The sequence below is a fragment of the Choloepus didactylus genome, chromosome 13, assembly GCF_015220235.1.
Source record: "Choloepus didactylus isolate mChoDid1 chromosome 13, mChoDid1.pri, whole genome shotgun sequence".
Lineage (NCBI taxonomy): Eukaryota > Metazoa > Chordata > Mammalia > Pilosa > Megalonychidae > Choloepus > Choloepus didactylus.
Genome location: NC_051319.1, coordinates 52,867,674 through 52,881,290, shown reverse-complemented (window position 1 = coordinate 52,881,290; position 13,617 = coordinate 52,867,674). Strand labels below are relative to the sequence as shown.

Below are 13,617 nucleotides of genomic sequence, written 5' to 3'. Positions count from 1 at the left end.
CTCTCATTAATCAGACAGCTGGAGAATGTCACAGCTGACAAGTCGTTATGGAACATGAGATGTTTTGTGAAGCTCTACAAGTACTTGAGGGTGGCTGGAGAGTTTCTCTCAAGGACTAAGGTTCAGCCCAGCAGGGGGCCCTGAGTGGTGAACCAGTGATCTCCCCAGTCACGAGATGGACAGCGCTGGCAGGAGAAAAACAGATTATGATGGGCAGGCAATGGCAGCTGTGAGAAGTAGCTCTACCTGATCTCTGTCACAGCCCCTAAGCTCATCTGTGGAGTCTACCACAGAAAAAAAACTGTTAAAATTATGCATGTCATCTTGCCTGGGAGCCCTACTAGTCTCCATGATAAGGTTGGTTCTCAACTCTCAGGTTCAGTAAATTAGCTTAAATCAGTGGTTCTCAGCCAGGGCCCATTTTGTCCCCCAGGGAACTGCTGGCACGAATTACAACATGGGCAGAAATGCTACAGCATCTTGTGGGTAGAGGCTGGGGATGCTGCTAAACATCCTATAATGCACAGGATAGCACACCCAACAAAGAATTATCTGGTCCAAGGTATCAATAGTGCTGAGGTTCGGCAGGTGAACTCACTGCCCTCCCCCTTACGTGGGACATGACTCCCAGGGGTGTGAATCTCCCTGGCAACGCAGGATATGACTTCTGGGGATTAATCTGGACCTGGCATCATGGGATTGAGAAAGTCTTCTTCACCAAAATAAACTTTCAGTGGCTGAGAGATTTCAAATGGAGTCGAGAGGTCACTCTGGTGGACATTCTTATACACTACATAGATAACACCTTTTAGGTTTTAATGTGTTGGAATAGCTAGAAGTAAATAGCTGAAACTACCAGACTCCAACTCAGTAGTCTGGACTCCTGAAGACAATTGTATAATGATGTAGATTACAAGGGGTGACAGTGTGATTGTGAAAACCTTGTGGATCACACTCCCTTTATCCAGTATATGGATAGATGAGTAGAAAAATGGGGACAAAAACTAAATGAAAAATAGGGTGGGATGGGGAGGATGATTTGGGTGTTCTTTTTTACTTTTATTTTTATTCTTATTCTGATTCTTTCTGATGTAAGGAGGATGTTCAAAAATAGATTAGGGTGGTGAATGCACAACTGTAAGATGTTACTGTGAACTGTTGATTGTATACCATGGATGATTGTGTGGTATGTGAATATATCTCAATAAAACTGAATTTAATTAAAAATAAATAGTGCTGAGGTTGAGAAACAGATGTTACAGAAATTAAACGTGAGTCTTTTTGAGACACTGATCAGTTTAGTTGCCATGGTTGAACAGTAAGCCAATGTAAACATAGCCTCAATTGTATATCTGGAGAATGATGTCTTCTTTCGATAATTTTTTGTTTTGTTTTTTTAAGATTGCTGAAAGGGTGAAGCTCTCAAAGACAAGGTCCGAATCCTCATCATCTGATCGGCCAGTCCTGGGCTCAGAAATCAGTAGCATAGGGGTGAGTATTCATGAGAGGAAAAGCAAGAAAATCCCCAAAAGAGCTACACAGACCGTGATGAACTTTCAAAGTTCACCTCCAGTAAACTAGTTAATAATAATAAATCATACCTGATTTCCCTCCAAAGGATCAGTTTAAAATAGTGGTTTCCACAAGGTGGATTACTTCTTCAGCTTTAAGGGAGTTTTTTTCTCTACTTGAAACTATTCAGAAAGAAATGATTTAAGTACAGTTAGTGGTGATGTGGATGAAAGTCTTAGAGTATCTGTTTTATATCACCCTGCTACCCCAGAGACCGAGTGAGTCATGAAGCTTGGAAAGAGTTTACCTTTTGCACATCCCTCTTGAAAAGGAACGTGCTCTCCAGTGAGGATGAATGCTGCCTTTGAAGTGTAGCCCAATATTATGAAAGACCAGAACCTTCTAGCTGAGTACTAGAATTTTCATTCGTGGAGCCTGTCAGCCCTTTGTGGCTTTAAGAGCTGATGGCTAGTGAAACGAGAGTAGTTCCAGTTCCCTAGGGAACATTTTTTAGGATTGAGAGAGCCAGCCATTTGATCCTCAAGTATAGGGAGATCCTAAAGAGCACTTTTAAGGCCCTAACTTAGAATTTTGCTCTGAGTAAATATTGTACACATTCACATTTCATGCAAGAGCCAAACTGTGGAAATAAAGCCGTCAGCTGCTCTCGTTGCCTGCAGTGACCAGAGACAATGGCCTGGGGTGGCACAGAGTGAAGGAAGAAGAGAAAGGAGAGTCCAGACTGTTCAACAACCACAATTTTGGAAGCATGGTCCCCTCTGTCCTTGCTGCCCAGTAGCACATACTTAGGGGATGCAGCTGTATCTTGATCCCGTGTTATGTACTGTTTTCGCAATAGTTAGCTTCGTACAGTAGAATCAGATCATATAAATCAAGAAAGATGATCGGGATCACCGTCTCCCGATGCCTGATTCCTGCGGAATGTTGGCTGTAAATCGCTTTGCCCTGTCACGGGAATTATCACTCCCTTGTGCAGGTATCCAGCAGCGTGGCGGAACACCTGGCCCACTCTCTTCAGGACTGCTCCAACATCCAGGAGATCTTCCAGACACTCTACTCGCATGGATCTGCCATCTCTGAAAGCAAAATTAGAGAGTTTGAGGTGGAAACAGAACGGCTGAATAGGTAAGGGAAGCACCCATACATTTGAGTGGGGAGTGGAGGTGAGGGCAGCATTGAGCTTCTTGGCTGTTGCTCCGTTCTGCATCTTCACGGTAGAGTGGGAAGGGCACCAGATGTGCAATGAGAAGACCTGAACTCAAGTCCCAGTTCTCTCCATTTTAGCTTAGAGGTATCTTTTTAACCTTTCTGAGCATCTAAAATGGGAACAGTCACCCCTGCCCTACCTCATAGAGAGGGTTGTTGTGAGGATAAAATAATAAATAAAAAGCCTTATGTAATATATAATGAATGTAGCAAATGAGTTGTATTGTCAAAACTTCTTTTCCCTTTTCTTGGGTCCTTAAGATAGTCCGATGCTGTTCTCGAGAGTTCAGCGCGTTCACACCCTCAGCACACATTTACTTACCAGCTACCATGTGCCTGGGACTCAGCAGTGGATTGTCTGTGCCTACAGGTCTCAGTCTGGCCATGACTGGGTTTCTTGTGAATTACTAGTTAAGTGAGAGCCTTCATTCTGAATACTAGATGACAACGTCATAGCAAAGCTTAGTAAACAGTTACTGCAAAGGTTTTGTTTCCTGTGGTTTGGTTTATCAGATGGGCTCACTTTATTGATACGGTGCAATACACAAACCAGCTCGATAAAAGTTGGTTTGTGTATTGTGACATAAGGTGAAGCTGTCCTGCTGGTGGTGTTGGGAGTTTCCAGACATCCTAGTGATGAGAGTGGTGCTTGCAGCATTTGGGGCTGGCTTCTTGGGTGTGTGACCTATACACTGACACAGGACCTGGTGCTTGGGAGGGCCCCACACTTGCTTTACTGCTCTTCTGTCACGTTTTAAATTTTTAATTATTTATGAACCAGGGGTGCCCCACCTTTTCATTTTGCACTGGGCCTTGAAATTATGTAGCAAGTCCTGGGAGCAGTCCAAATAGAATGGCAAGTAGGTCAGAGATGGCTGCCAAGCATGCAAGGCCTGTGCTGCAGAAAACCACAGAGAGAAGCTCTGGAATGTTGAGTCAGATCCTGAGGGCACCTTGAGGTACTAGGAACCAGCAAAGGCAATTACTTTGGTCTAGACATTCTCGAGATTGACCGAAGGCATTGAATTTGGCAAGCTGGCCTAATTCCCTGCTCTTCTTGATGGTTGCCTAATTTTACTTAAACTCCTTGAAAATTTGCACAGCCCTTAGTCCCTACATCCTATCCTAACTCCCCTGTTTAGAATGATTTTACCATATGCCCAATTTTATGGATTCTTCCCACATTGCACAATAGAGGACTTTTGAGTTTGCACTCCTGCCCCTTAGCAAAGACTGACTTGTATGTCTTCCCAGCAATGGGGAGTTGATAAAAAAGCAAAGGAGAAGGACCAGAGCCAAACCATGACAACCACTCTGAGTCAGAATTGGTTTCCCAGTGGAAGAATGGACTGTTGAATCATGCTAAAATGTGATGCGACTGCCTTGACCCACAAATCTTCAATGGGATAATATAGTAAGAATTTGAAAGTCTTATGAACTAACCAGGAAGATATGTGGATACCATTCCCCATTGCTTAATTCCATTCCTCTTGTGTATGGCAAACCCGAATAAATTGAATTATCGTGTTAGTCCTCCCTCATTTAAAGCTGTTTAATATAGTTCTTGAGAACTAAGGAATATTGGCAACCCAGGTCATTTTAAATCTTAAAATTAAATAGTTTTTTTATTAAATCCAAAATACATAAGAATGACAGCCCTATGATTACCTATGGCAATAAAGAAGCAGCAGCCCTTTAAGTATCACTGCCCAAGGAGTGCTTAAAATTGAATCAGATATGCCCTCGCAATTTAATGAATTCCTTTAATGCCTTCAGGGGGCCCTTGGTTTAGTGAGGATCTCCTACCTACAGATTCCAGGGTTTAACAAGCCTGTTTTGTGGCTGAACCTTTCTCTTCAATTATGTGCACTCAAGAGAGACCAAAGAAGGGGGAAATATTTGTGCCTGTAGCTCACATTATTTTGGTGTTTAACAGCTTACAAAGGGCTCTCCTAGACAGACCACATAATCCTCAACTTGTGAGGTTAGGATAGGCCTGTTTTGCAAATGAGGAAACAAAGACTCAAAGTTCCATTTCTTGCCTTGGGTCCAGAGCTATTAAACAGCGAGCCAGAATTCCAACCCCTGCCCATTGTCCTCTGTGTGGCCACAGCTGCTGCTAAAACCGGGTGGGGTGGTAGAAATAAGCTACCGGTATGTCCTGATAGCTGCTATTTAACTACTTACCTGAAAGTTAGAGGCCTATTATTCTAAAAAAATGAGATCCTTTAGCTTCATGATTGTGGGGGATGGGGAGGGTCATACCCACTCAAAGTTGTGTTTTGCCATTCAGTAAGTCTATGTGAAGCACCTTCTATGTGCTAAGCTATTTGGCATACAAAGGAAGCTCTCTTGAAGCTTATATTCTGTTAGGAGAGGGCAGTAGTTTCCTAGGCCTGCTGTAACAAATTATCCATAAACTGGGTTGTTTAAAACAACAGAATTTTTTTCTCTCATGGTTCAGGAGGCTAGAAGTCCAAAGCCGAGATTTTCGCAGGGCCAAACTCTCTGTAGGCTCCAAGGGAGGCTCCTTGTTGCTGCCTCCAAGCTTCTGCTGGTTCTCTGCAATCCCCGACATTCCTTGGCTTGTAGGCACATCTCTGCAGTCTCTGGCTCTGTCTTCACTTGGTGTTCTCCCTGTGTGTCTCTGTGTTCCTGTGTCCAGATTTTACTCTTTCCTATAAAGATACTGGCCATAGGATTAGGGCCCACCCTAATCCAGAATGACCACATCTTAATTTGGTTACATATGCAAAGACTATTTCCAAATAAGGTCACGTTTACAGGTACCAGAGGTTGGGACTTGAGAATATCTTATGGGGGGAAATAATTTAACCCACAATAGGGAAATAGACTAACTAAACTGTCTAACCTGAGAGAAGCTTTGGACACAATCTCTGCAGGTCCTAGTCCATTTCCCATTGAGAGGCCCTCTGGGCAGTTTCTTGTTCACTCACTGATTCATCTTTTGCTTCTGCTCTTGTAGCAATTGGTTAAGAATACACAATCTGGGGCCAAACTGCCAGGTTCAAATCCCAGGACCAGCTTAATCTAAACTTTGTAAATTTCCTAAGCTTAATTTAACTTCCTGTGTCTCTATTTCCTCATCTGACGCATAGGGATGATAATACTTACTTCAAAGGTTTATTGGGAGGATTATTGAGCAAGGGCTCAACAAACATAGCTATTATGACACTGCTTTTCATTTGCCCAGTGGAGAGTGGCTTATTGACGTGAACCAGACATTATCCTCGTGGGGGCTCAAGGTCAGGTGGTTGTCACCTTCACTGGGTTTCTCCTCAGAACCTCACACAGAATTCTGGCATACGGCAAACAGAGCAGGCATGTGGCTGGTTGGGTGGGAAGTGACTGGGGGACTTATTCTTTATTCCTAATTCATGCAGAATCCAGTGATTCTTTTACTTAGAGTTGCTTCCTTTATAATTTTGTGTCAGTTATGGTTGCTAAGACATCTCATAAGCCCCCATCCTAACATGCATTTTAGACTCTTGACATATTGCCAAATTAATTAAATCCGTGTGTGAAATCGTGAAAATGATTTTCTTCCTTTGTAGCCGTATTGAACACCTCAAATCCCAAAACGACCTCCTGACCATAACCCTGGAGGAATGCAAAAGTAACGCCGAGAGGATGAGTATGCTGGTGGGAAAGTACGAATCCAACGCCACGGCGCTGCGGCTGGCCTTACAGTACAGGTGGGCAGGCCGTCAGGGTTGGGGAGCACACAGCTACATTTCTGTAGCCACTTGAATTTAGAGATGCATCCACAGAAACCTTCTGCAAAGAAGTAGGCAACAGGCTTTTGGAAGATGTAACTGGGGAATTGTACCAGCAAAAGTGTGGTACAAAAAGTGTGATAAATATTGAAAATCAGCCAGTACCCCTGTTGTCATTACGAAAATAAAGATAATGAGTATGGTGTCCGTAAATGGGTATGTTTCTATTAGCCTGTGCAATGTAAATATTTTTTCCTTTAGGTAATATCACTAAAAATATTCATTTTTGTTGTAAACAATTTGTTGTTGTTTCTTCAAGCTTTTATTCATATTCATATATAGTTTGCATTGTTGTAAATCTAATGCATTCTTCTTCAGTTTGTTATAGTTTTTCAATTTGCTTAACTGTCTGCATTTATCCATTGCATCAAGTTTATGTATGATTTTAATTATTCATTTCTCTAAAAGACATTTAGACTTTTGCAGACTTTTGATATTTAAAATATCCTATTATTTTATGGTGAATAATTTAATACAGATAATACCTTCATTCGTTTGAATGTTTTCCTCAGGCTAAAATCCCTGGAGCAGAAATTATAGATCAAAGGATATGAATATTTTCATGGCTCTTCAGGCATGCCACCAGTTTTCTTCCATAAAAACAAGCCAGTTTAAACAACTGTGATTCATTCATTGATGGGCAAGTGGTGTATGAATGTACCACTTTTTTTTCCAGCCTCATCAGCTTTGGGATTTATCTGTTTTTAAATGTTGCTTGATTGATAGCCATAAAACTATGCTTTATTATTTTCATAGATTTATTCTTTTAGTGTCGTCACTGAGGCACAATTGCCAAGGTCCCAGAGTAATGTCTATAGCTTACTCTTGGCATCCTTTAAAAAGTTCAGTATTGTTTTAGGAAACATTGCTACCTCCTCAGAAAACAAAATCAAACCAAAAATATGAGACCGAAGCTAGAGAACAGTCATACTAGTTTGCAGGCACACCAAAGTAAACACAGAATCCTTCTGCGATTACTCTTGAAACAGGCTGTTCTGTGCCCACAGTCCCCTTTCATCAAAACAGTCCCTCCCCTCAGTGCATCATCTTGAATGAAGAACTATCCCAGCGTGTGTAATATGAAAACTGGACTGCCCTTGAAAGGAGGAGCTGCCAATACTTAGAGCTTTTCCTTGAAAGATGAAAGAAAAGAACAAAACAGATGGTCTGTCAACTAAATGTTGACAAAAGCAACATTTCCTCTGCTCAGCTTAGAGTGGCTAATCGGTTATTTGCTTAAAGGCAAAATTTTGCTACTGCGGGCATCTCGTTTGGGACCATGCAGGTGTTATGCACATGCTTTACCTTCCCTTTTAGCTGATCATCAAAGGGCAACAACACCATTGCCTCTCCCAACTTTATTGCATCTCTTGTATTTTTCTGTATCCTAGTGTAAAGTTTAGAACGGGTTGAGGAGGTAACTGTAGAACAAGCCACCAGCTTTGTCCACTGGTGGTTTCTTTTGCTTAGGCGGATAGTGAGGCTGGAAGGCACCTCCGGCTGAGGAAGTGGCACGGGCACTGGAAGATGCTCACTGTTCCCTGCGGTTGAGGAGTCTGTGTGCTTGTGTTGCAGTGAGCAGTGCATAGAAGCCTATGAACTCCTCCTGGCCCTGGCCGAGAGTGAGCAGAACCTCATCCTGGGGCAGTTCCGAGCCGCTGGTGTGGGCTCCTCTGCTGGTGAGTGCTACCCGAGGCCCTCCATCCCTAATCCTCATCTCATTTCCCTGCCTTTTTACCCTGCTACCCCCCATCTAAGCCATTGGTGCTGGATCATCTCCTGACAATATGAAATTTGCTTGTCAAGTGTGTTTTTCGTTTTTCCTCATGACTGAGTGAGTAAATTGTTTATGTTGAATGCGGTAAGAACTGGAGTGGAAACAGAATTACAGACAAGTTAAAACAAACAGCCCCTCTTAGGAGACGTATTCTCCTGGGCTGATGATAGTGCCAGATGGAGCAGGAGGCCCACGTTAGTGATTAAAGGGGCTGGCTTCCCAAAGTCTCTCCCTGAGTTGCTGGTTGCTGAGGACCCCTTTGCTGCCCATGAGGCCTTTGTTTTGTCTTCCTGTTTACTGTTTTTGCTTTTTCTCAACATTTGTCCTTTTGGGTAGTTAATGAAGCACGAGTACCCGCTACATTGTCCCTGGGTTTCTTGTGAGTAGAGGAAATGGTTTTACACCCTGTTCTTGTTCTTGTCAGCCTCGTAGAATGCTAGCCTGGTGAGCCTCAGCCCTGCAGTAGAGCCGGGGGTGTCTGCTGACACACACACACACACACACACACACACACACACACACACACACACACCGGGGGTGTCTGCTGACACACACACACACACACACACACACACACACACACACACACACACACACACACACACACACACACACACTTACTTTCCCTTTCCTCCAAGACAGTGGTCCTGTATCCCGTTGGTCTGATTTGTACCTCAAGGTCTGCCCTGGCTCCCTTCTAGCTCTCAGTGTTTAGTAAGTGGAAGGGGTATGTAAATAATTGAAGAAGATACAAGTGTGGCATCCTGCATGGCGGCATTTGCTAAAACTTCACCAGTAATTGTAGCCCTGAGCCTTGCAGTGATGTGAGGAGGACTGCAATTGAAATAGCGGGTGAGAGGGAAAAGAGATAAAGGAAGAAGGGTTGCCGTCTTTCATTGCTGAGTCCTGGACACTATAGCAGCTTCTTTGGGGAAGTGATGGCAAGTAAACAGAAAGCTGAAGTGACCAGCTCACTCTGGAGCCAAAGATGGACAGTGCAGGCAGGGCAGGTATCCCCATCCAGGGTGACCATCTGTCATAGACGGGCTTTGTGCATCCACCTTCAGGGGCTGTGGGCCTCCCTGAGGCCTTGTCCTTCCGGGATACACCCTATAAAAAGGTCACAACTAGGGCCCCTCCCAAATGCATCTCCCTCTCCTTGCCAGCTCCTCCCCCCCTGCCTGGGGCCTCACTTTCACACTGAACATTCACAGGAGAAAAAGGTGTGGTTTTCCCTTTTCAGTCTTGACATGTATGAGAATCTGAAGCAAATCTGAAATAAAGGAAGTATCCTGGCTATTAATTTCCTGCTTCATATCCAAGTTACCCAACAAGAAAGCAGGTCTTCATTTATATGGGTGGCCATCTTCCCTCTGTTTTTTTTGTTTAAATAACATTATCATCCCAGCCCAGAAGGAGAAACTCTGCCAGCATTTCCATTAGAAACCTCATTTTTTCTGGCTCTTTTAACTGAACCATAAAACTTTATTCCTCATATGAAACAGATCTTAAAATGATTTGGGCCTGCTGTCAGAGTTTTGTGTGTATGTGTGTGTGTGTTTTAATATATGTATTAAGGAATATGATCAATTAAAAAAATCAAGCAGTTTGTATCATAGGAATATCTAAACCATTCTATTCCTGAGAGGTACCTTTTATTAGGCTTGTACCTAATAAGCACAGCTGCTTGGTAGATGCTGACAGGACTTAAATAAATCTGCATTTAAAATGTTTAAAAATCAATAATGAAATGCTTCCTATTTACCTACTACTGGGTAGGGGGTATATATACTTTATATGACAGGCTAGTCAGTAATATCATGCCTACCTCAGAACAGAATTCAAAGAGCAATCATTTGGTAAGATGTAAACTGCTCTATTTGTGGAAAGATAAAGGCATGAAGATTGTCAGAGAAATGAACGAGGGAGGCCCAGGGAACCTTAGACTGTGACACACATAGAGCCGGGGGTCAGCTTAATTTTTAGCAGCTCTTAACCAAATCTCTCTCTTCTGTCTGCTGACACTGGCAGTTGACCGGTCACTCTGGCCCAATGTGCCATCCTGTTGCACAGCAAAGCAAGTACCGGTGACATTTACCCACAGTACCAACCATTACGGTCTTTTTCTTTGTTTCTTGTGCCTTCCCAGGCGCTCATTACACTCATTCTAGATGATTTAGGCCAGTGATTTTCAAACCGTGCCCTGGGAAGCTGAAGGAGTTTCTGTAGGCCTCTGTGATGGGCTTGGAGGGTGGGGAAGCTCAGTGTATCCCCCCTGCCCCTTGAACCAGTTCACATTTACCAGTTTTGTACATGAAGCTTTGGCATAAGATTTCACTTGAAAATATTTGAAAAAGCATGGATCTAGGCTGCAGAGGTAATAAACTGGTCATTTATTGGCCAGCACTGTTTTTTAGAACACAAGGATGTGAACGTCTGTGGGCAGGGAATTCATTGTCTGTCTCAGTGCTGATGCCCACCAGTCCCTGATGTCTTGCCCCAGCCCAATTACCTGACTCCTGGAGGCATCTGGGTTGGCCACCCCACACTAAGCTGAGAGAAAGACCAGGGATAGCATTGCTACAGAGAATTTGAGAACTCTAGCTTCCTAATTTGGGCCATTTTTCAGGTTTTTGTTTGTTTGTTTGTTTTGTTTTGTTTTTTGGTCTCTCTTGCCTATACACAGCTCTAACCAAAGCTGTAGACATGTGGAGATGTGGCACAGTTTTGCCTCCATTTCTCCTGCCCTCACTCATAAAGAAGTGCCAACACACAGAAGAATGGCCAAACAGTAGACTTGTGACTGAGTGGGAGGAGAAGGCAGGAGCCTGGATAATTAGAAAATCATAGAGCTGAGAACTGACCTCAAATAGCACATTGACCAACCTCTTCATTTGTAGATGAGGAAAGTGGAGCCCAGAGCAGAGAAATATCTTCCCAAATGCAGTTGCTAAGTGACAGAGCCAAGCCCAGAACGTGGATCTCTTCACTGGCTGTCCAATTCCATTTCCTCTCCACCGAGCCACTTCTGCCCAAGTAACTGAGAATTGATTAGCCAAGCTCCCCCTCTCCCACCCGCCACCGCCTGCCTTATCCAGACCTGTGTTGATTAACTCGTTGGCTTCTCTGCAATGTAGGAGACCAGTCAGGGGATGAAAACATCACTCAGATGCTCAAGCGAGCTCACGATTGCCGGAAGATGGCTGAGAACGCTGCCAGAGCCCTGCTGATGAAGCTGGACGGCACCTGCGGGGGAGCCTTTGCAGCAGCCAGCTGCAGTGTGCAACCCTGGGAGAGCCTCTCCTCCAACAGCCACACCAGGTAATTCCTAGCCTTCCGCCATGAGATGGGCATGGTGTTCACATGTAATCTGTTCACTTGGCTTCACGTGCAGTGATCTGGCTCTCAGGGCTTGCCCAGTTTAGGATAAGGGCCAACTTTCAGCCTCAAACCTGTGCCTACTCTAAGAAGGAGGCAGAGACTCAGAATTGGAGAGCTAGAAAGGGGGTCTTCTCGTTTTGTCGACATGGAAACTGCAGCCCAGAGTGAAGGGGTGATTTGCTCAAGAAAGTGGTAGAAATGGAACCTAAACTTCCCTGGGTACTCTTTCTCCCATGTTGTTCTGTTCACACGTCTTTTAATTCCTGTTTCCAGGAAGGATTTGGAATAGCCAAGATCCACTGACTACGTGTGGTCCCTAAACACCCAAGGCCCAGACCACCATGTCCTATTTCCAGACTCTACTTGCCCTTCATCATGTGCCTCTGTTCTTTATAAGCTCTTCTCTGGCAACAGCCTCATCTTCTCCCATCTCTTTTGCCTCAACGAGTGATGTCATATTCACAGCGTGTGCTTAATAGACACTTAAATCTTGAACCTGAGTTAACAGTCTGTGAATCTAGAAAACTAAAGTTAGTCTTTGAAAAAAAATGGAGAGGAAGGCAATGAAGACCTTGCTAAATATAATTTGTTGAAGCCATTTGATTCTTTGGGGTGGGGAGGAGCATCAGAATGAAGTCTTTTCTGGTTATCTTTTCATTTTTTGCCCCTGAAGCCCTAAAATATGAATGCCTTCCCTTTAAATGCCAGGTCTCATCTAGAAGTACGTTGTTAGAGATTCTCAAGTGATCCTCAAATCATGAAAGATAGGAGGGGTAACTAACCCATTTTCACAGGTGAGAAAATCTTGCCTCGGAGATGAGTAAGTTGACTTGCTTAAGTTCACATGTTATAGATGAGTGGGACTCTAACCCAGGACTGCAACACCGAGTGCATTGCTCCTTCACTATGTTGGCTCCCATGACATTATAAAACAGTGTCTAACTGAGATCAGGTGACCAGAACCACATAAGGGCAGATTGAATCTCAAAATGCAAAGAGGATATACTGGTGTTCTCTTGGTGCCCAAAAGCGACTTAATGTTCGCATCTGCTTCCCGCTGGCAGGGCCCAGCCGTCTGCCTCAGCACATCCATTTACCTGTCCTGGACCTGGTGTCACAGGAAAGGGGACATTTTCAATATTACACTTGGCCGGATGCCCATAGACACGAGGGAGTTATTTCCTCATGACTACAGCAACAATTGCTTTATTCGTTGAAACACAGGTTGCAATTTTTAAAACCAGATTCTTCTGTTTAAATACAGAAAGCAGATGCATTTCTTAATGACTTTTCCAGATGTGTATAATCTATAATTTCCATATTCATTTACAAGAGAAATGTAGTTCTAACATTGTCAGTGACATTTTTCGGTTGAATTAGTGAACATTAGAATTAGGTTGACAAGGAATTTGTACTGCTCCAGTAGTTTATAAGATTTGTGCCCCTAGAGCTTTTGCTCCTACCTCCCCGCCCCCAAGAATGATTTCATTGTTTTAATCTAATTCAGAGACAAATTTGGAGTCAGTCAGAAGTGGAGACATTTTGTCACCATCTATTTCATAGAGACCCTGTTTGTTTGTTTTTAACATATATTAGAAATACTTCAATGTATAGATGAGCCTTGATTTAAAGACAGTTTTGTTAGAGAAATTTAAATTTTGGTAATATATATCTGCAGGTCTAGATGAATTCACAACATAGAGTCTCTATTTTCAAGGATGATCTCATGAAAGAATGGCCTTTGAACTAATTTTGGTCTCTGATGTATCTTCCAGTCAAAGCGCAGAGGCCTTTATCTCAGATTCCACTCAATTCTCTTTAAAAATTCACTTTCATGCACCCACCCAAATCAGAGCAGTTCAGAGAAGGAACAAAAGATCCGCACGCAGGGCATTCGTGTGGGGCGATTCTTAGAGCCTCATA

At 43.4% G+C, this 13,617-nt stretch overlaps 1 protein-coding gene across 4 annotated transcripts in view; it reads left to right on the top strand.

Annotated features, from left to right (window-relative positions):
- The window catches only part of MCC (MCC regulator of WNT signaling pathway), a 621,876-nt gene that overhangs the window by 543,138 nt on the left and 65,121 nt on the right, over positions 1-13,617 (top strand). For all 4 annotated transcript variants that reach the window (XM_037800700.1, XM_037800699.1, XM_037800701.1 and 1 more), the window contains 5 exons: positions 1,402-1,491; positions 2,510-2,658; positions 6,315-6,455; positions 8,112-8,215; positions 11,451-11,634. In XM_037800700.1, coding sequence (XP_037656628.1) covers positions 1,402-1,491; positions 2,510-2,658; positions 6,315-6,455; positions 8,112-8,215; positions 11,451-11,634 — 668 coding nt within the window. The remainder of the gene's footprint in view (positions 1-1,401; positions 1,492-2,509; positions 2,659-6,314; positions 6,456-8,111; positions 8,216-11,450; positions 11,635-13,617) is intronic.